Source organism: Theobroma umbraticum, unplaced genomic scaffold, assembly GCF_002168275.2.
Source record: "Theobroma umbraticum cultivar Fairchild unplaced genomic scaffold, ASM216827v3 scaffold_95.0, whole genome shotgun sequence".
NCBI lineage: Eukaryota > Viridiplantae > Streptophyta > Magnoliopsida > Malvales > Malvaceae > Theobroma > Theobroma umbraticum.
This window is the reverse complement of record NW_018397257.1, coordinates 4627754-4650863: the sequence shown is the minus strand read 5'-3', so window position 1 is coordinate 4650863 and position 23110 is coordinate 4627754. Positions and strand designations below refer to the sequence as shown.

The following is a 23110-nucleotide window of genomic DNA, read 5'->3' as shown; positions in this document are numbered from 1 at the left end:
TCATTGAATGGAACTCACCTTTCATAAAAAAAAAAAAAAAACTTTCAAAGATAACAAAAATATAAAATCTCTTTCATATTTATCTTTTAAATGTTATTTAATTTAAAATAATAAATAACACATAAAAGATTAGCCTACGAGTAACCTAAAAAAAATAAAAAATTTAATATATCTTTTCTTTACTCTTTATTTTTAACTTATATATAACTTTGATTATTTCAATATCCTTATTCTGATTTTTTAAAAAAAATTAAAAGGATTCTTTCTATTATTATATAATTAACTCAGACACAAATTGCTAAGTATCCGAATCGACTCGAACGCAAACCAACCCAAACTCAAAATGACTCAAACCTAAAGGACCCAAAAAACTAATATTAAATGACTTGAAAAGAAAATTAGGACTATAATTTTATTTTTTTATCTTTTAATATTAATTTGATTAAAATTAATAATTATAACACAATCTATTACTCTATTTATTGTTGCATATGATTAGGAAGATTCGGTTTTCGATAAGATTTTCAATTAACCTATAGTTTTTTCAAAAATCCAACTAAATGTTTCATAAAATTGAACCTACCAGGAATAAATTCCACCGGTTTGATTTTTTATTTTAAATTTTTAAAATTTTAATTTTATATAATACAATTTGATTTGCTTCTGATAATTTTTTTGATTATTTACAGACTGAAAAAAATGTAACCTAATACATATGCTTAGTATCTGAATCAATTACAATAAAAAATTGAACTGAAAACTAGGTTCGAATTAATTTTTGTTTTTCTTGGTTTTTTTGTTCTGCCCTAATTCTATTAGTAACTTTAAGAGATACTAAAAACATAAAATTTCTGTCATATACATCTTAATTTAATGAAAATAGTAAATGTAATATACAACTAAATTCTATGAGTAAATTAAGAAAACAATAAAAATATAAAATCTCTTTTCTTTACTCATATATTTCTAATCTTTTTAAAGAAAAATTGTTTTGTTTCAATATCCTTATTGTGATTAAAAAAAGAGTAAAAAATAAATACTTTCTATTATTATAAATTAAATTTATTTTTTATAATTATACATCATACATAGAATATTTCATTTCTATGTTTCCTTTATTTTTCATTCCTACCAAATAAATAAACTATTAAAATGGATTAAAAATAATCCATAAACCAAAAAAAATAATTAACAAAAAGGCTAATTGGATACTTCGTCTTTAAACATATTGCTATTTGATTTCACATTTAATAGGTTTTATATATTGTTGACCATGTAAGTCGTAAATCTTATTCAAAATAAATCATTTAATAATCAATGCAATAAAAATAAAAATAAAATATCAGCAATAATCTTTTAAAGGGAAGAAATCATTAATATCTCATAAAAAATAATTTGAAATAACTAGTAAATGACTTTGAATTTGCTTGTTTTCTTCATTTTATATGAATTAGGATAGTGCTCGTAGCTACATTACAAAAAAGGTCATAGGAAATATATATTATGTTGTGTTGGATTTCAATTTGGCACTTTCAAAAGATACATTGTTGGTAGAGAAAAAATAAACTCGTATTAATTGTAAATAGTTATATGATTTGGCTTCAATCATGAAAAAGTTGGTAGAAGAGAAATTTATATCAATAGTATATATAATAGCAATAGTTCTTTAAGTAAAAGAGACAATAAAATAATCGAAAAGAAACCTCATAAGCAAATAGAATTGTCAAAACCAAAAGCTCCTACTTTAGTCACACAAAATGATCACATCGTTAAACGACTTGTCAGATATGTCTAACTATGGTGTTAGTTTATTGTTTCTTTAACCAAACACATTTTTTCACATTTATTTGATTTCTGTTGTTGTGCTGCTTCCACTGGGCTTGTTTATACATAAGAAAATCAAATTTGTTTAGCGTCTAATTTTTTATAGGCTCTTAAGTTGAATTAATAAAAGATTTGTAAAGTAATGTAACATACATGATTTTTGGTTTTTTCGTTGGTGGTCTTTCTAGAATTAATTCTTCTGTGATTTGTGAATCTATTGGTGATGAGACAGTTCAATCTAAGACTTTTCAATTGTGAATTGTGGGTTCTCAATTGCTAAGACAAAAGTAGCATTTTTAGTTGTACCTTTTTCTGCTTCTCAACGATCAAGCAAGGTTTCTGATAGTGTTGCAATCAAAAACCTTGAATTTCAACAATTCCTAATCAATAGCTTTTGTTGTCAGTCCTACCTTAAATGTTATCTCTTTATTTATCATGGCTTTGACAGGAGATGGAAGAATCATGTTGTCAATTTCCTTGATGGCAACAAGCTCTGCTATGGTTGCTTTAATAAACTTTTCTACTTGCTAACCAAAGATGAGCAGTTGAATTTCACTAGTTGTATGTTGTATTGTTAGCTTCAAAATCATCCTATTAGAAATAAACAAAAATATCATTATTGTTATGTTATAAAGCAATATTTTGTTTGTGAATTTGATGATGAAGTTTTAGTTTTCTTACATCAGTACTAGTACTTTTTCATCATGTGTACTACACCAAATCTATCAGATAAATATTTCAATCATTTTTCACATTCATTGCATGTATTGTAGTACCATCCATTCGATGCTTCTATATTAACTATCGTTGCTGTGACCTTAAACTTTTTGTTCTGTAGGAGGTTGTAAATGTTATTGTTAGAATTCATGTTATTGTAGTTAAGAGTTGTATTTTTTTTATAAATGATTCTAAGTAAAGTAATCTTTGTTGCTAAAAATATGAAGTATAGGTAATTAGATTTTTACCATTGTTTTCCTTGGTTTTATTGCCAGCAAGTCTCCAACTATCACTTTTCATATCAGAGTTGGGGAGTAATTTGTAGCAGATTTCCCTCTTTCATTTTTTGCAGTTGGGCTTCAATTGATTCATGTTGGTAAATTTTTTTGTTAGTGATAAGTATGATGCTTTTAAGGTTGTTTTTAATTAAATAATGTAATTGCTCAGTTTGTATGACATTACCTAGCCTTTAGTTCTTCTACTTGAGGAATAATAGGATCAACGTAAACTCTAGTTATAGAACAGGAAGATGTGTACAATGATCCTACAAAATGTAATTAGTTAAACAACCATGATTTTTTTATGATAAATAATTATTGTTACTGTTAAAAATATTTATAATGATCAACTTAAGCATATAGGTCTTGAACGTCAATCCAACAATAGCAAGAACAGTGTTTGGCCAATTTTGAAGTATTTCACCTTCATTTATTTCCAATGCCAACTCTCCACACAGCACAACTTTGATTGTATTGTTACTATGAAAAGTTTTTAAAAGAAGAAATATGGTATGTTAAGCAATGTATTTATATTTAAATATCTATCTTTATATGGAAAAATATTGACGTAAAATGTACTATATATTCATCATAATAATTACTTGAGATTTAGTAGATACATGTCCCTTTTAAGAACAATAGTGCCTCTGTAATTCATCTAGACTTTATTTACAGTAGTTTTTCTTGTTAGCACTCCAATAACATCTACAATTTTGGCATTGAAACAACATAGTACAAAAGTTAGAAGTTAAATGATTAAATGCATTTGATTATGTAAGATATTTTCTTTTAATTCCTGTCAAGATGTTCTTCTGGTGTATGTTGTCATGAAGTTTGGTGTAGTCTGTAAAGTTAAATGATGAGGAGGATATGCAATTCCATCTTCATGAACTTGCTTCACTTTTGCCGCTTTTGAAAATACAATCATCAAATCGCCAAGCAAAGCATTATAGTTGTTTTTGCTTTTCATAACTCGAAATTTGTCAATCAAGTATACAGAACCTTCTTTCAAAATAGATTTGAATTGTTATGCATTTGAACTTCTTATCATTACTTGCATAACATTTTTCTATAAAAGATAAATACCATAAAGTTGTATTTTAGTATATTTTTAAAAAGTATATAGTAAAAAACATTTAAGTAAAGGTTTCGATTTTTAATAAGTTACTTTGATATCAACAACTATGAAATCAAAGCTCAAAAGTGTTTGTGCATTATCCAGTGTTGTTGACTGCCAGATTCGTATGACTTTCACCTTCGTTGATTTTGGTAGTTTGTACAATTCCAAGTCACTTAGATATTGTTGGTCAATTTCTATTGTTGTGGCAAACTTTAAAAAGATTAATGTACCAATGCATAATATAAATATAGTAAGAATAAATAATGTAATGCAAATAAGTTAAATTTTGAAACCATGATGTAAATCATTTTTACAATATGCACTGTTGGCAGATTGAAACTTATAATCTACAATTAATCTACATAATATTAACCACATATAGTTTTAGCACTTAAAACTACTTTAATTCTAGAACGGGTAAGAATTTGACAAAATAAAAGATAAACAGTTTACAAAAACATAACCAACTTCTCAACTTTTAATGCACCAATTCATTTAAATGGTTATTGGTGAGATGCCATCAACTTGACAAAAGGTTAAAGGTCATGAAATATACAGAGTTTAAGTCAATTTATGCAACTGCATCTTATGAAACAATAGCATCAGAGATGTAGTTAGTTCATTTGAATTTATGTACCAAATCCAAGTCCAAAACTTAGACAATGAAGTCTGCACCAAAGAAAGAACCTACACAAACTCTTGTTCTGCAATAGGTTTATGTTTACATAAGTTTACAGAAGCAAAGGCCCCCTTATTCAAAATTAAGTAAACTGTTGCATTATCATATGGCCCTAATAGTTTCTAACTTGGAAAGATTGAGTATTAGTTTGATTCTAAGTTTTGGAGTATCTCTCTTTTGTGTTTTCTTTGAACCATTCTTATAATCTAGAGATTAAAAAAGAATGACAAACAATTTAGTTAAACACAATTTCCCTAACTAAAGTGACATTGGTGAGGTTTTGGAGATTTAAGGATGTGGATTATGTCAAGATCTTACAAAAAATTTTCCCCGAAAGGTTATGTTCAACGAGTTTTAGTTCACCCACTTAACTATGACTCTCCACTCAACATCTTTAACAACTTTTTATCATGCCTTTTATAGTGACTCCCCTTAGCTAATGGTTAATCAAGTTCCTAAATTTAGCTTGATTGCGATGGATTCCTACTTTGAGACACATTAGGCCCTCTCACCAACCCCCTCTTTACTAATTACTCATGGTAAATTACAACACAAAAATAAGGTTATCGATGCAATCATTCCCCTCAAGTCTACTCTACTTTCAAATGGGTCATCTAAAGCATACTACCTGTTGCTTATTAGCAGTGTTTTTTTCTTGGGTGGCCATGCAAAAGGAAAATGCAATCTTTCATTAAGTTTTTCATATTTATTTGCACCTCAAAAAATAGACGTGAAAGAAAAATAAACATTTTCCTTAACTTAAAAAAAAAAAAGCAAAGGCAATCTTTTAACTTATGTACCATCGTAGAAGAGAGAGTCCGACATGAAAAGGGAAGAAATGGAACTGGCCAATAGGCAGAAGAGAGGTTAACAACAGTTGGGAGGCTAATCGTCGAAAGCAAAGATGCCAAAAACAACAAAATTAGAAAATTGTCAAATTTCTAGTAGTATCTATATTTTATATATATATATATATATATATATATAATGAACGGCAAAAAGCTTTTAAATTAAGTGTATTTGTTTATTTCATGATGACTATCTGCTATGTATACTGAAAAATGAGTAAACCTCCTTGATTTTTTATTTTATTCAATGAATTGGATGAATATTTATTAGAATTTAAACATTCATATATATGAGTAAATAATATTAAATTGCAATTAATAAGTATTATATGAATCTGTCCCCTAAGTATTAAAAGTTAGTATTATTGTTTTCAAGTATTTTTTACTAAAATAAATAAAAACAAATCAAAGAATTCAAAAAAAAATTAATAATAGTTACTAACTTCTAGTAGTTTCTATCTTTACGTATAAAATGAATGGCTAAAGGCTGTCAAATTTAGTGTATTTGTTTATTCAGTGATAGACTGTATGCTATGTATACTAAGAAATGAGTAGACCTTCTTGACCTTTTTATTTTTTTCAATGAATTAGATGGATATTTATTGAAATTTAAATAAATAAATAAGAAGTCAACAAAATAATCTAGAGAAAAGGAAAAAACCATAAAAAACACATCAGTTTGACATGGATGTTACATGTGCAAAGATATTGTCTTCTAATTGATTGGATACCCACAACCTTAATAAAGTAAGATAATCATAAGGTTCAAGGTAATCAAGGTTGGGAATCTGTTTTGTTGTCAAAAATTGCTTGTTATATTTCCTTAGTTGTAGTTAAGTCAAAAACTACAAATAAATAACAAAATAAGGTAGTAATTTGAAAAGAATAGAATCGAGTGCTTTAACTACTATATAGCGAAGACAAAAATGCTTTAACTACTATTTGTTAGAACTTAAAAGCACTTCAATAAAGCTTTCTAATTGAAAAGGCTTTTTGGCAAAGGGCAAGACAATGTGTTTCTACAAATATATGATTTTATGATGAAAGCTTTGAAAATTTCAATTAAGCATAGTTAAATCTTTTAAAACAAACGCAATCCTTGTATATATTTTCCTTGGAAAAAGGTAAAAATGATCAAAGTTAATTAGTTCTCTCCACAGCAGAAAAACTCAACAAAAGATTACCCAAAACAAAAAGAATATGTGTGCCACCATTAATGTCCGTATGTTATTGGCATAATTTATATTGTATCTGAATATGCATCTAAACACTCAGTAGAAGATGAACAAACCAAATCAAAAGCACATGTATTATTCAAGGAATGAGACAAACAATAGTAGTGCATCACACAAAGTTATAGATACTAAACACATCCTGAACCTAACATCCTTGATGCATAAAAATGAACCAAGTACCATTAAAACAATAAAGAGATAGATACCATCAACTCCTTAATAAATTCTTGGATGATATGAATACAATCATGAAAAGTGTAGCTAATTCTTGGAAGATAAGAATAGAATCATGATTACGAATCCAAAAGAATTACCAAATACTTGTCACTTATATGAAAATATTGAAAATAAATAAGAGAATGTTAATCCTAGATTACATGCTCAACTTCCAAAATATGGCCTTTGTATTTCACTGAAATAACTGAATATCCCTTTTTCTTTGTCTAACTATCCATCATTGAGTTTACTTGAATGCCAAATTCTTCTAAAAGGACATTCCATAAATCCCCTGTCCTTGCATTGTTCCAAGCATACTTTTTAATGTATTAGCCTAAGGATTTCTAGAATGAAAGAGAAATTACAAGATCAATATTCAAGATATAAAACACGAAACTATGGCTTAGTAAATATTTCTTTTTAAACTTTCCAATTTGAGTTTGTTAATGGCCTAGTTCATGCATCTTACATATATATTGTTTCACAATCCGATTGCACAAAAAAGCAAGAAGGTTTATATGGTCCAACCAAAAATCAACATCATTCCATAAAACAAATGTGAATCCACCAAGAATATCTCATCCCCAAGATAACCCTGCAGCATCCTAATGACAACAAATCCCATTTTAGAGCTGATAGCATCAAATATTTCATCAACTGAATGAGCATGCCGAATCTCCACCTAGATAGATGCTGATTAATCAAGAAGGATATATTTTTCTTTTATGGAAGCAAGGGAAGCTTGCTTGTGCTAACTAAATGCCTTTGAACATTGCTATTGATTTTAAGTCTGGACTAATAAATTACATCAGATTTTATTACTTTTTAAGTTTTAGGAAATATATAGAGATTGCTCTAAAAATGAATAAATATAAACATGGACAAAAAAATAGAGCTATATGGTAAACAACAGTTTCAATTTTAGATGAGTCCATATCTTAACAAGTAAATTAATTATTCTTTACCTCTATTGGATGTGATTGCTCTTATGCATCTAGATACAAACCACCATTTGTTTGCTGAAGAAATTGATTCCATATTTTCCACTCAGGGAACATGATATCAATAGCCATATAACTAATCTAGAAAATATATAATTAAGTCATTTCTTCCTTTTACACTACTGGTCGAAGGAAAAGACTGTATAAACAAAAAATCCATAACTATTACATCATAAAAGCTTTGTACACACATTCTTCTCCCTGTACAACTTGGTGAAGGAACAGACTGTGTAAAATGTAAATCCATAACAAGTACATCAATTAGATTTCTTTCAATAATAAAATTATCTTCAACAGTCGCATTGTTCACAGTTTGAATGGCATTGTCATTCGTTAGTACATGACTTTGTTCCATAGAAAACAACAAAGATTGCAAGACAATGGAAAAACTTTAACTAATTACCGACTAACACTATTAATACCCTTTTATATACCAATAAAAAGCATCAATCGGAATTTTTTTTCTTAAATTTTTAAATTACATATATTACTATTAAAATGGAACATTTATAAAACTTACTTTCTATATTATCTTTAAAAGTTTAATGTTTTTAAATCTCACATCAAGAATTTGTAGGAAAACACAATTTATTCTTGCCAAATGAAGTAATTTTGAAATAAAATCTTTTAAGTAGTGATTTATTCAATCAAGAACTCATAACTCATCATAACAAATTCAAAACATAGATTTTATGTGAAAAAAGGTGGGAAGATATCTTTTCATTCGGACACTCATAAAATACCTTAACATTAATATTATATTCTTTATACTTAGAGATAAATAAAATGAATAAAGGATTAATTTGGTAAATGCTACTCAAACCATTTAACTAATTGAAGGGATTACTACTTATTGTATAACCCAAAGTCTACTGTCGAAATCCTATCTATATAAATGTTAACTCTTTTTCAGAAGTGGAGGTGGGAGGGCCTATAATTAAAGAACGATTAACTCTTTACTCAGCTAACAGTTACAAGTAACTGCAAGGGCAAAAGTATATAAAGTGCAGATAAAGTGAAAGCTAGATAATATAATTATCATGGGTTTCATGCATGCCTAAAATATACCAAGCATGCATTTGACAATTGACAAGCTCAAATAAATAAGGGCAACTTTCACCTCGTAATTCTTTGCTATTGGTCTTACAAAATTATTGAACTAAATATCATAAATAGACTAACACATAAAAATAGCTCAAAAATTAAGGAGATATAATCATCACAATGACTGCATTCCATCTATGAAGAAAACAAAGTAAAAAGCCAATAGGGATTGAAAGCTAAGTGATTAAGAATTATACTTGCCACAAACCAGAGGAAGCTATAACAAAAATCAGTTGGGTAAAGGAAAAGCCTACGAGAAAGAGAGCCTTGGGTTGAGTGAATAAGCCAAGCAATGAAACAATATGAAACTGTTAGAAAGTGCTGGCAATGGAGAAATTAGAAACATAAAAGGTCAAATTGCAACTTTGACCATTAAAGTCCCGAGTACTGTACAGGCACACATTTGTAATTGTTGGGAAATTTCTCCTAGAAGGATGAACAAAATGCTTGTTTATAGTCTCGAAAGTTTCCAGCATGACCGAGACCTACCAAATGAAAAGAAGAAAACGGGGACGGAGGAGATGCTATGAATAAAGGATTAATTTGGTAAATGCTACTCAAATTATTTAACTAATTAAGCGGGAAAAGAGAGAAAGGAGGTACCAACGAAGGAGAGAGAGTCCGATGCCACAGGGGAAGAGAAGGAAGCTGACTGGTGGGCAGAAGAAAAGCTAACAATAGTTGGGAAACTAATCTTTGAAAACAAAGATAACAAAAACAACAAAATAAGAAGAAGAACATGGGGACGGCAAAAACCAACACTAAGAGAAGAACCAACTCAATTTGAGAAATAAGGAAGAGTTCAAAAAAAAGAAACCTTAATTGACAATAACAGGAATGTAAAACGCCTAAAATCAATACGACATCACTTTGAATAACCAAAGCCAAAAAAAAACAAAGAAGCAGAAAGGCATTAAAAGACGTCGTTTCGATGAACCAAAGGTAATACATACATACATATATATACATATATATATATATATATATATATATATATATAAGGAAGGGCTCTAATAATTGAATGACACTTGGAGGTTTAAGTGAAGGAAATTGAAACAATCCTCAAGCCGTTCTACTTTTATATATATATATATAGATATATTTTTAAAAAAAGTTGTTTCCAGTATATTAAAAATCAAAATTAGAGATATATCATATGGAAAAATGTAACCTCAAAAAACTTAATTAAGGTTGATAAAATTTTACTTAACTTTAATGATTTATCCAAATCCAATCATATTTTAATTTAAAAGTTACCAATTTAAACCAAAAATGACCTAACCCGAATAACTTGATCTTGAATGATCCATGCATCAAACTTAAATAATCCAAACTTGAAATAATTCGAAACTAAAGGGACTTGGAAATGAAATTATCCAAACCTAAAATGACTCAAAACAACTCGAACAAAGAGTTGACTTGAATTCCTTTCAACCTTAAACAACACAACCCAACCTAATTATTGCCACCTCTATATGTATAAACTTCACTTTTAGAGCTGTTAAACTCAATTGACTCACGTAGTGGATACCATAATCCATTTTTTCTTTGTTTTATTTTTTGGTACTTTCCTTTTTTTAGTTGGTAACATCTCTACAATTGTATTGGTTGTGCTTTACTTCTTGGTGTTTACTTCATTTATTTGTTTGTACAAGAATTATAACTCCAATGATTCATTTTTAGTCAATCCCATCCCACCTTTACCACTTAATATTAACCTAATTGAATAAAAAAGAATAATGGTGTTTGGAGAAAGGAAAGTTGCTTCTGCTAATTCTCGTATTTGTTTGGAAGATTTGATAAACTGTTGGGCATGGTTCACTTGAAGTGCATTCTAGCAACATTAATTTGAAGCAGGTTGTTAATTTTGAATTGTGTTTCCTTGATGCTAGTGGGTTTAAATTGAATGCTCTAAGGTGGGTATTGTGATCTATGCATATCAATTAGAAGCTTATATATTCGAAATCTTTGAAGTCGTCGAATATGAAAAACGTGTTGTGTGTGATTGTATCTTTTAAATGTTGCTTAAAGGTAGATGATGCTCAAGGCCTTTCTACTATGTAAGAATACTCCAAAAGCATTTCTTCCTTTATGCCTTGAGCTAGTTTAACTTATGAATATAGATTAGTACTACCAACTCATAGATTCTAACAAATTTAACCAAGCAACATTTAGTATTGACCATTTACAAATTTTTTTTCACTTATGTAGCTTTATTCCATATTTAGAACAACAATAAATTCTTTTGAAAATGAAATTACAACAAATGATACAAATAAATATCTCATACATTTGACTTCCAAAAAGGGTGTTAAACCCCTCATTATTCACAAAAATATATTCAAGAAATCCATACAAAATGTCATGAACAATCTATTATTTTTACTTGAATTGAAACTAGATTGACAAATAACCACAATCTTTGTAGCCTTTAGGAGGTGGCGGTGACTTGTAATAATAAAGAGGAGGAGACTTGGATGGTGGAAGAGGTGATTTATAAAGGTATGGAGGATGTGCATGGTGAGATAGAGGTATTGGAGACTTGTAGCGATGAGGAAGAAAAGGTGATTTTTAATAATATGGAGGTGGAGGGGAGAGCGAGGGTGGTGGAAGGGACTTGTACATGTATAGAGATGGTGGTGGTGGAGATTTATAGATGTAAGGAGGAGGTGGCGAGGGTGATGGTGGAGGTGGAGGTGGAGACTTGTAGATATATGGAGGACGAGGTGATGGAGAAGGAGGTGGTGGAGACTTATAGACGTATGGGGGAGGTGGGGAGGGTGATGGTAGAGGTGGAGACTTGTAGATATATGGAGGAGGTGGGGAGGGTGATTGTGGAGGTGGAGACTTGTATACATATGGTGGAGGTGTCGAAGGTGATGGTGGTGGTGGAGATTTGTAAATGTAAGGAGGTGGTGGAGATGGAGATGGAAGAAGTGGTGACTTGTATACATAGGGAGGAGGTGGTGAAGGTGATGGTGGAAGTGGAGACTTGTATACATATGGAGGTGGTGGAGATGGAGATGGAGGAGGTGGAGACTTGTAGGCATAGGGAGGAGGAGGTGTTGGAGACAGAGGTGGTGGAGACTTGTAGACATATGGAAGAGGTGGTGATGGTGGTGGCGGTGGAAGAGACCTATACACATATGGAGGTGGTGGAGATGGAGATGGAAGAGGTGGTGACTTATAGACATACGAAGGAGGTGGGGAAGGTGATGGTGGTCGTGGAGATTTGTATATATAAGGAGGTGGTGGGGATGGAGATGGAGGAGGTGGAGACTTATATATGTATGGAGGTGGTGGGGATAGGGATAGAGGAGATGGGGATTTGTAGACATAAGGAGGGGGTGGTGATGGAGATGGAGGTGGTGGAGACTTGTAGACATATGGAGATGGTGGTGAAGGTGATGGTGGAGGTGGAGATTTATAAACATAAGGAGGTGGTGGGGATGGAGATGAAGGAGATGGAGATTTGTAAACATAAGGTGGAGGGGGTGATGGAGATGGGGGTGGTGGAGACTTATAAACATATGGAGGAGGTGGTGAAAGTGATGGTGGTGGTGGAGATTTATAAACATAAGGAGGTGGTGGGGATGGAGATGGAGGAGGTGGAGATTTGTAAACATAAGGTGGAGGGAGTGATGGAGATGGAGGTGGTGGTGGTGGAGACTTGTAAACATATGGAGGAGGTGGTGGAGATTTATAAACATAAGGAAGTGGAGGGGATGGAGATGGAGGAGGTGGAGATCTGTAAACATAAGGTGCAGGACGTGGTGGAGACTTGTAAACATATGTAGGAGGAGAAGATTTATAGTAATATGGTGGAGGAGGAGAATGCTTAGGAGGTGGGTGCCAAATGCGCTTAAAATGTGGTGGTGATTTGTACTGGCTTGGTGGTGGAGGTGAAGTGTACTCATAAGGATGGTAATCAGCTACAGCAGTAGTGGCGATAAGGCAAAATGCAACTGCATAAACCAGATGAGGCCATAGCCCCCGCTTTCCGGGGGTTTCCATTTGTCTATCAAAGAAACTCTATTGCCAGAAGATAGACCTAAGAACTATTGTTGTTTCCCTTGCCTAATAATCTTGTTGCGAAGCCCTTTTATAGTGTTCTCTTCAATCATTTCTGACAAAGACTTTTCCACTCCATGAACATAACAAGCTGGATTAAAACTTTGAAAATATTGCTCCACACATCCACTTTTGACATTAATTTATTCCCACTTGTAAATTGTTTTTTGGTTGCTTCCCACTAATTGGCCCAAGCTTGTACATGACATGCCAAGAACGAGTCAAAATATAGAGTGGTTGAGATGCTGTATGCATGGCTGGATAAGCAATTTCATGTTCACTGTAAAAGCGCGTCTCCAAGTAGACATAGCCAAAACCTTATGAAGGTGATATGAAAGAGGGCTCTGGAAAGAGATACGAAGTCAAAAAATGAAACCTTGCCATAAAATAATGTGTAGTTGGCAAGACTTGGCTTATTCAAGAAAATGGTAAAGTCTTGTTTACAATTTTAAAAATACAAATGGCTGATTTATTCTGTACAAGGTTGGATTAGGTACCTCTTTCTTGTGCTTCTTCATGTGTTTTTCCTTTGTAGAATTTAGGCACAAGCTGTTTAATAGATTTGTAGGGTGCCCTGTTTGAAGTCCAGATACAACGTCGGTGACATTGAAAATTAGCAGTGAGAGGCAACTAAGAGGCGACTATATGTGTGCCTCAATTATTTGAATTGTTATGAGAGTTTTGAAATGATATATCATTTTAAATTTCCAATTAGTCTTCGTTGACAGTAAGCTTAAAAACCAAAAGGAGCATAAAAAACGTACGCTAGTCAAAATGGACATTTTGTCAAACTGAGACAGGAAGATGAGCCTGGCTGCTAACAACAAGTAGTAAGGAGCAAAATCATTGTCTAATCCCGACCATCCATGCCTGATGAGAACAGCAGGTGTTGGGTATTGATAGTAAGAATTGGACAGGTAACAAGGCCTAGCTTTACCTAGAAACGCTACATCGGCACAACCACCCTCGGCTTTTGTTTAGTTTGTCCAATCTAATCAGCAGGGCTTGCTGCCGTGGAACAACTTAAAGTCATAAAACTTAATATGCTTTTCAGATTAAACAAAAAAGAAGTAACATCGGTTAAATAAAGCTTTGCCGAGAACAGGATAATCCATTAATTGGAGAGCCATTATGCAGGTTCCTGCTATTGAGTTCAGAGTTGAGACATGGTCTAAGCTTTTGGTTATGGAAAAGTATAACTATAAAATTGAGATACGAATCATATCGATTCTCGTGAATTTTTTGTCCTGAAAATCATGAAATTGAATGTATCATCTCTTCTGACATTATAGTAGTAGTTGACATTTTCATATAACGGTAATCATTGATCTTGGGATAAATCTAAAACCACAGATATCTTAATTTCGACATTTCTGAGTATCTAGTGAAGAGGGTTCTTTTGTGATAAGGAAAAGAGATTTATGTTGCAGTCAAGTAAAATGAGATTGAAGTTACTAGCATTAGAGTAGGAGAAATTTTGTACTAAAAACACCTGTGCCAAAAGCACCACTCAATTTAAAGGCTTTTTAAACTAGTAGTTAAGAGTTTGAAAATTTTTAACAAATCATCAACGATATTCATCACTGAATAATTTTGACTCTCTTTCTTCAATCCATCCATTGAGTAAAATGATTCTTGTCAGCACCATGACTTTGTGGAATAATAATTAATAACACTCCTTCATTTGGGATTTACGATTTTTGGTTAGGAGAATAAAACCCACCTTTCTGTTGGTAACGTTCAATGCAGGCCTCAAAGACTAGGCTTCGATTGAAGAGGTAAGATGGAATGGGCTGGAATAGATTCGACCTGTAAAAATTCTCCAGTATACCAACGCCTTTCCAGATATGCCAAAGCAAAAGCAAATTTTATCAAACATCCTTCTCTTCCTACAACTGGTTTGCCCTGGCATTAACTAGCTTCTCAATACTGTGTTATAAAGGCAAAATTTAAACAGAATTAACATTTGGAATAAGACTAAAAACATCATCCAAAACTCTCTACAATCTCCGGCCTTTCTAATTAAGACGTCCATCTTCTACCATGTTCATACCTTTCACTTATTGCAAAAGCTAATCAATTGTTCTTCTGTTATACAAAGTGGAAGAACCAAATTAAAACATCTTCGTATTAGGGGAAAATACCCAAACCCAAGCCAAAAATAAATAAAAATGAAACAAGCATATGAATATTTCTTTACGTCAAGGTTTTGATCCATCACCAAACACCTCAGTGTAACATATGGGGCAAGCCTGAAGAAATAAAACTGCAGTTAGCAGCTTTTAAATTGCTGCCTAAATAAAAATAATAAATATATAAAGATATATGTTTTCAATTTTTTTCTTTTTTGGACTTAATTTCTTATAGATTCACTCAACAAAAAGAACAACGGAAGAAAAGAAAATCAACTGCTTACTTTGTTGATGCTAAGCCATCTGCTGCCACACCCAGCATGGTAGACATGTTTGCAAGGCAAGGTAATCCGTCTCTCACCTCGTTTATATTCCATCTGGCAAATCACACATCTAGTGAAAAAAAAAAACAAATAAGGTTAATTTCACCAGCAAAAAGTCTTGGCCTAGAGAGAGAGAGAGAGAGAGAGAGAGAGGGAAATTCATTAAGAAAAGGAGCTACTCTCGGGGTATGAGGGGGATGTGCTAGGCATGTTTATTATTCAAACATCAAATCCACCCAATGAAGTTGCTGATCTGAATGTCTTAGAAGTATCGAAGATGGTCTTACCCATTAATAGAACACATATTAATCTAAGTAGTGTTCAATCTTTTACCTTTCTTTCAACTGAGAGTTTAGATTGATTTTGATACTTAGCCTTGAAAGCAAATACACTTACAGACACTCTCAAAGCATTACCTCAAGTTAGGTAAATCACCTATTATAATCACCCAACCATTTTCAAGCTTCTCTTAGTGTTCTGTTTAAAAAATAAATAAATCAACAGGTTCAGTTTGAAGCCATTTAACAAGAACAAACAGAAATTATATGACCAAAAAATTTAGCAGAGTGAGTCGGTTCACATAAACCTAGGACAAATCTTAAACCCAGATAGATTGATAACAAACATAAACAAGACCTTACAAGCCCAGCAAATTCTACATCAACAACACCACAAAGAAGAGCTAGGGTTGTGTATTTCAATTTAAAATCTGCTGAAGAACATACCCAGCAGTGTGTAAAGCAAATCAAATTTAACTGACTTTTAAATTGAAGAACATAACCAGCAGTGGGTAAAGCAAATCAAATTTAACAGAGACAAAGTGAAGAAGCACACATTGTACCTTTCATTCCTTGATTTCTTCCTTGAGAACAAGCTGCACTTGTATTTTGAAACCGGGAGCAAAGAAATAAGGTCTTGGGATAGACCTCGACTTTGAGTTCCAACAGTCTCCCCCAGTTCAAGTAATTCCTACAGAGATAAAATATAGTCAGGAATGATTAATCAAAAATAAAGCAAAGGAAATACAAAAAATTTTCATAGACAGACAATCCAAAATTTCTGGGAAACGTATGAATATGACTGAATAGAATTTTATTCAATAGAACCTAGTTGTTTTCATTAAAAGCAATGGGAATCTTCTTACAAGGATGTTTGCTACCGCAGACTGTAAAAGAAACAAGGATTCAACTATGGGATTTTAAAAACATTAAAATTAAGCAACAATTTCAGCTAGAATACCATGCCATAACCTAGTTGCTGACAGCTTCCTTAGCTGTCTCTAAGCAAGCACAATCAAAATAATGCAGCATGTAGCCTACATGATTTCCAAGACAACTAATGCAGTATTTCTAGCTGCACTTTGAAATAATGCCAATAAAATTAGAGTTCTAAGGATCAAAAATATGCCCTTTGAAGTGAAGAAAGTTCTTTGCTCAGAAGCACAGTGAGTCAGGCATAACTAGAAAAAAAAAGTGTCTATTAAAATAACACTAGACTAGATAACTTAAGAATATGAGCAGACAGTATTCCATTTCTACAAGATTTATTCGAACTTCAAGCATGGTTTAGTGATTTTGCTACTTTATGTCTGGCTAATTTTCATAAATACCAATAGTTATTTACTAATTAGTTCTTTTTCTTTTTCTACTTTAAGTTACCATAGACTAGTTACCAGTAATCTACTGAGAGCACATTTATAAAATCCTTTTCCAGTTATTTCAGAAGAGTTCATCAGTGAAAAAGATGCACTTAACATATAACAACAGTTCTGCAGTTGAGTTCAGTTCAAATCAATGTGTTGGTTGATCATTTTTTTTTTATCAACTGAAATGGTTGTGAGAGATTAGAATTTTTTATCTCAAGGTTAAATTAAGAGGGTTCATTGTATATCTTGCATAAAACAATGTCAACTATTCACATTTGAAGACACTGCATCTATCACATTTTAGAAGCATTCAAAAGCAATAGCCATTATGTACCTCAACACATATCCTCAACCAAAAGCGAGTCTCTCAATCTTTCTTAATATATCTGCTCTTAACATGTTTGGAAGTTTCTAATAAAACTCTTAGCTAAGTAATATTATAGGCTTATTATGCTGCATATTTGGATAACCTATCAGGGTTGCCCATTGATAGTTTCTGGCCAGTCAAAACAAAGTCATCACTTTCCATTTGTGATCCTGATCCTGCCCCTAAATCTTACCATCAATTGTGTAACTCTTTAGCTTTAGCAAATTAGAATTTATATTTTTTTAAAGAGATGTTTTTAACAGAAGGTAACTCTTTAATTCTTCTGCTCTGGAAACATCTAGTCAGCTTAAGGGTACTGTAGGAGTTAGATTTTATGAATTTCGGTCTAGCTTCTTGGCACGCAAGTTTTATTAGGTAGTTTTCTCCTTAGCAGTCAAAGTCCTTACAAGCCAAATGAATGTAAGTTAGTGGTTAAGGCATGAATAGATGATGCTCTTTCTTTCTCTCTTCCCTTAATCTTCCGCACCTGGCTTATTCATTTTCTGCAGGGTAGAGCCAATAATAACCAATCCCATTTTCTCTTTGTTATTTTTTTCCCTTTTTTTTTTTTAATCTGGGGGTGGAGGGCAGTGGCCCACATGCTTCATGCCATACTTTTATTCACTTTTACTTTTAAGAATATTTTTCACAATACATTAGCACCCTCACTCTTCCCCACACCCCAAAAAAATCGATATATATTCTAAACCCCAAAATATATACAGCCGTACATAAGTCCTCCACCAACCCAAACAACTTAAACGGGGAGATAACTTCCAACACCATCCTGTTTGCTGCTGTCTTAATAACATAGCAGTCAATTCACAAACTTTCTTTCCTAGACCTTAAGACCTAATTCTTTCAAACCTAATCAACTACTTCTTCAGAGCCCATATTAGTAAGAGGCATTATTAACACAGTTAATTAGCATTTACAGTAAATCTATGTCATATCTTATAAGTGAAGATATCTATAGCTCACATTAACCACAAAATGTTTTTTTTAATAAACATAAAATAAAATAGCATTTCTAGCAGACAACTTTTCCATAGGTCCTGCACAAGGTTATAATCTTCGAATGCATCTTGACAAACTTGGGGCCAATAACTTCATTATGTTGTTCTTCTTTTTATCAAATTCATATTTGCACCAAATGAATAATAAGAATTAATTGAAAGGCTAACGAGGAAAACTAAATGATGTAACTTATAAGCAAGAAAAAAAGAATTAGGAGATTTTTGCTCTAACCTCATAAGTCATGTTGTCAGGATCAACAGTGTCTTGCCAAATGACCTGTATAGTTAAACAACATTTTGCAATATTTAATCTTTTGACCCATGAAACTGAATAACACTAGGATTTAAGACTCTAACTCCACAAGTATTTATTCTTGGAAAAGCATATACACTCTTCGACAAGTAGAAGCACAATAACATAGAAATTTCAAGTCATCAGTATTTGATGCTGATACAAATAATCTACTGACATGTATGGAGATGAACCATGAAGTGCGCACGAGTGTGTACAAATTGTGCACATGTTCAACAAAGAAAATAAGTGGAGAGACAGATACCTGGTAATCATGACCATTATGTTGTCTTCGTGGACCTACAAAGTTAAAGAAAACATTGAAATGAGGAAAATTTTTCAAAAAGTCCAGGATAAATATTGTTATAAGAATAGGGTGCCATCCAACCAAATGATAGTGTAAATATGTGATTAATTTAAATAAATATATAAAGTTTAAATTAATAAAGCCCCACCAAACTAACTTCTATCTTAACAAATCATACCAACTGATTCAGGTAAGCCACAAATTCATCTTGGTCAATGTTTTGAACATCTATGTACCTTATACTAAAAGACATGCACAGAAGAGCATATTTTTGAGTAGCTGTTGTTTCTGTTGAAGCCAACCTAAGTTAGCTAGGGTGGAATACAAGCCAAGCCATACCAAACTTAGGCATTTGTACTCAGCTTGCAACAAAAGCTCAAAATTCAAAAATTCAAGCTTTAGTAAACAAGGTCAAATTTCAATTCGATGAAGCTTGAGAAGTTCAATTCAATCAATCTCAATTTTTCTACAGCTGATACAATTCAAGATCAGTGTTGCTATATGTGGCAAAGTAGTGATGGTGAACCTGTTCTTATTGATGGGTTCCCAGTGCTACTGGCACCTTAGTGATGATGTCAACCGGAGGCAGCACCATTACGATGCTGATGGTCTTCTGGTCATATTGGCATCTTAGTTTGGTCATGTTGGGTCTCAGATCTCAATGCCGATGGTCTTCTAGTGGTGGTATTGGTGTTTCAGTAGTTCAGAGCCAGACTAAGATACAGAAGGAATAAGCACAGGAAAATGTAGAAAAATAGTTGAGAATCACTCTGATATAACATGCGATGGTCAGGATCAGGGCCTGTGTTGTATCGCAAAACTTCTAACATGGCTAAACTAAAAAAACACAAACTCAGAAGTTGCCCAGCTGAACCCACTGACTCCTCCAGGTAGGAAAACTACACATCATGTGAGCATTGACACATGGTTTTAAAACCATGAAAATATCTTAAAGAAGGATCCTGAAGTAACACTGGGGCAAAGAAAAGGAGAAAGCAGAAAACTAATAACTTATTGCCATTGAGAAATCTCAGTTACAATTGTATCACCAGGTCCAGGTCTGGTCACTTATTGACCAGACCTGGTGATACGGACTTGATTGAACTTCATGATGAAAAAAAACATGAGTAAATGACACCTCAAAAGTAAAAGACAGCCAACCCTACCTCTGACCAATTTTTTCAAAATGCCAAAACCTATCAGCAACGAGAAACAGACTCTTTGGATAGCTTTTAAAATTTGCTAGACTGGGGCTTTATTTGGGATCAAAGGAAATACAAACACAAATTAATCAAGAAGGTCATTGAAATCATTGATTTTATCTTCAATCATTTTTGGTTTAAAGTTAGGGATGCTGAGTAATATACTGGGAGTCAACAACTTGGTTGTTAGAAACCATAGCACCCAATCATAAAAATTACGAAAAAGCACAAACTTGAAAACAATTTGCCATTGATCATTGTAGAAACTTAGAGTCCAGGGGAAAGTTTTAAATTATCATAGTATCCAATAGTAGTTAGCAAAAGCAATCTTGAGATGGAAAGGGCTGGATATAAGTGATGCATTAAGGGTATTTTGACAGCTACACAATGTTGAAATATGTCATTGACATAATCTTTGGCCTAATTTTAACTTTCAACATGTTATAATATAGACATCACTATAAACCTTCTTAGCATTACGTTAAACACAGATTTGAAACTAAAGACCAAAGCAGAAGTGAAAACTTACAATCTACTGGGTTTTCACGCGACATTGTATTTACACTTCCTTCCCATTCCATATTCATTGCTGCAGTCTGTTCATTACTCATTGATGAGGAATTCTCTGATGCCCTTCTATATTCATCAACACATAGTTCATGGTTATCCACCTCGTAACTATGACCATGATCATAATATGAAATATTGCCAGAATCAGATAATCCAAACTTGTAAAAGCTTGAAGTCATTGATGGATACACACTCTCCTGCAAACAGAAAATCCATTTATGCTGTGATCGATAGCAGCTATTCATTTACAACAAAACATCTAATACACAAAAATAGAATACGAGATATTATGCATTCAACGACTTCAAAGACACCCAGAGACACATTCTTGCAAGCTTCGTGAAGCAGATATCTCAATGAACCAATGGATCAAATTTCAATCAACTCGCCTCTAAAATCAGCATATTTTTAATCTGATTATTCTTAAACACATGTAGACATTAAAGGAAATTATTTCAGTACATTAGAAAACAATAATTTTGAAAACAAATGGTACCTGAACATGGGAAGCACCGTCAAAAATGAAATTGACATGTTGATAAGTAAGACCTTCGAAATATTCCATAAAGCTGCCAGCACTATTATAAGGGTAGCTACTATTAATGTATTGAACCTCCATATGTGGGTTCCAGCTCATTTCCAAAAATCCGACTAATCTACGAACACAAAAAACACCACAAGCCATCACATTTTACATTTCAGAAATGCCACGAGAAATTGAAACAAATCATTAAAGAAGAAACGCAAATGCAAACCTGATCTCGTCAAAATTTTCACCAACAGCTACGTATTTTAGTATTCAGGCATTCAAGGAAGATTCCTACAAAAATATAATTAAGAAAAATAAAAAAAATAAAATATATATCTTTAGAAGAACAAGTAAACTGAAACGATAAGATTCGGTTACCGCAACAAAACGCATTACGTGTTAGCAAATTTTTCAAGTAAATGACAATGTGCAAAACATATTGATTGATTTTTCCGTTCGGTTACCGAGAAAATGCAGGAAAATGAGGAAGAATAGTGAAGAAAATTAACGTTAAGCTTAGTTTGAGCCGATCAAGGAGTAATCCAGTGATAAGCTTACTTCCCTGCACTTTTTATCCAGAATTTTCTCAGCAACCAAACAGGAAAATGAGAGAGAGAAATACTAAAACTACCTCATTAGATGATCTTCGGATCTCCAGGTGAGAAAATGCGAGATTTTCTCGGGAAAGCAGAAAAATAAGAGGGTGAGAAATGTATTGAGGGGATCAAGAGCGAGTGATAAGGAACAGAGTGAAATATATAATGCAGATGGAAATAATAAAAGTAATATTATTAAAAGAAAAAACAAAAAAGAAAAGTAAAGAGAGAGACGAGATTCTTTGCGAAATAAAGAGGAGATTAAAGAGCCGACAGTCACCGTCGCTTTTAAACAAATAACTACACTACTAGGCCTGCAGAATCCAATTATTTTATTATTCTATTAACCATAATTTAATTGAAATTTTGAATCATATTTCGAATTTAAATTTTGTAAAAAAAAAAAAAAAAAGAAACTTATTAATTTTCCAAAAATAAACTATTTCTTTAAAATTTAAAATAAAAAATTTTGGAAAAAATGGGGAATTAAATTTTGATTTAGTAATTAGTAAGTTGTTTCTATGGCGCCTTTATGCAGTGGTTTCAGGAACACGCGAACTCCGTTAGAGGGGAAATGATAGCGTGTCTCGCGGTATCAGATAAGGTAATTTAATGCCTCTACTTGCCCCTGGATTTTCCCCCGAGAAGCAAAATTAAATATGTAGTATACTGTCCTGGTCTAATTAACAACGTTTAAAGCTTAATTTAGCATAAATGTAAATCCTATTATTATTATTATTATTACTATTATCATTATTAAAACTTATTTTAAAGTTAAGAAATAAACATTTTATGTAATGGCACTTGGCAGTAAGAGAGAGCACGGTTCGATTTTTTTAACTTTTGATTTGATATTTTTTAAAATTGATTAAAAAAAACTTTTTAAACTATTTGAACCAAATCATGTAAGAAATCAATTTCAATCAATTTTAATCGATTTCGATTTGGTCAGTATTGGAGTGGTAATGAAGCACCTATTGAAAATAAAAAAGAAATTTAAGCCATTTGGCTATTGATTTAGGGTTTAGTATAAGAGGT

The 23110-nt window shown here is 32.2% G+C and overlaps 2 protein-coding genes and 1 long non-coding RNA gene across 3 annotated transcripts; all 3 read right to left on the bottom strand.

Moving 5' to 3' along the window:
• Positions 1–9199: 9199 nt before the first annotated feature.
• Positions 9200–9804, bottom strand: LOC110412547 (uncharacterized). Its single transcript, XR_002444867.1, has 2 exons — positions 9626–9804; positions 9200–9507 (listed from the first exon to the last, which is right to left on the bottom strand). It is a non-coding gene; the product is annotated as an uncharacterized LOC110412547 (long non-coding RNA).
• A 1648-nt stretch (positions 9805–11452) lies between these two features.
• LOC110412544 (uncharacterized) lies at positions 11453–13094 on the bottom strand. The gene has a single exon (XM_021423095.2). The coding sequence runs from the start codon at positions 13034–13036 to the stop codon at positions 11594–11596; it is 1443 nt and encodes a 480-aa protein (XP_021278770.1). The 5' UTR covers positions 13037–13094; the 3' UTR covers positions 11453–11593.
• Positions 13095–15041: 1947 nt separating this feature from the next.
• On the bottom strand, positions 15042–22390 carry LOC110412938 (E3 ubiquitin-protein ligase BIG BROTHER-like). The gene is made up of 9 exons (XM_021423594.2): positions 22108–22390; positions 21703–21767; positions 21444–21603; positions 20907–21144; positions 19134–19168; positions 18809–18853; positions 16390–16517; positions 15510–15618; positions 15042–15345 (listed from the first exon to the last, which is right to left on the bottom strand). The coding sequence occupies exons 3-9, from the start codon at positions 21582–21584 to the stop codon at positions 15295–15297; spliced, it is 747 nt and encodes a 248-aa protein (XP_021279269.1). The 5' UTR covers positions 21585–21603; positions 21703–21767; positions 22108–22390; the 3' UTR covers positions 15042–15294.
• Positions 22391–23110: the final 720 nt, after the last annotated feature.

Bases quoted from the DNA above. Each gene is read 5' to 3' on its own strand.
- LOC110412544 (XM_021423095.2), bottom strand. From the start codon at position 13,036: ATGGAAACCCCCGGAAAGCGGGGGCTATGGCCTCATCTGGTTTATGCA.
- LOC110412938 (XM_021423594.2), bottom strand. From the start codon at position 21,584: ATGAGCTGGAACCCACATATGGAGGTTCAATACATTAATAGTAGCTAC. The intron at 18,854-19,133 runs GTATCTGTCTCT...TTAACTATACAG, and splicing joins ATAATGGTCATGATTACCAG to GTCATTTGGCAAGACACTGT. The intron at 15,346-15,509 runs GTAAGCAGTTGA...TTATTTCTTCAG, and splicing joins GATGGCTTAGCATCAACAAA to GCTTGCCCCATATGTTACAC.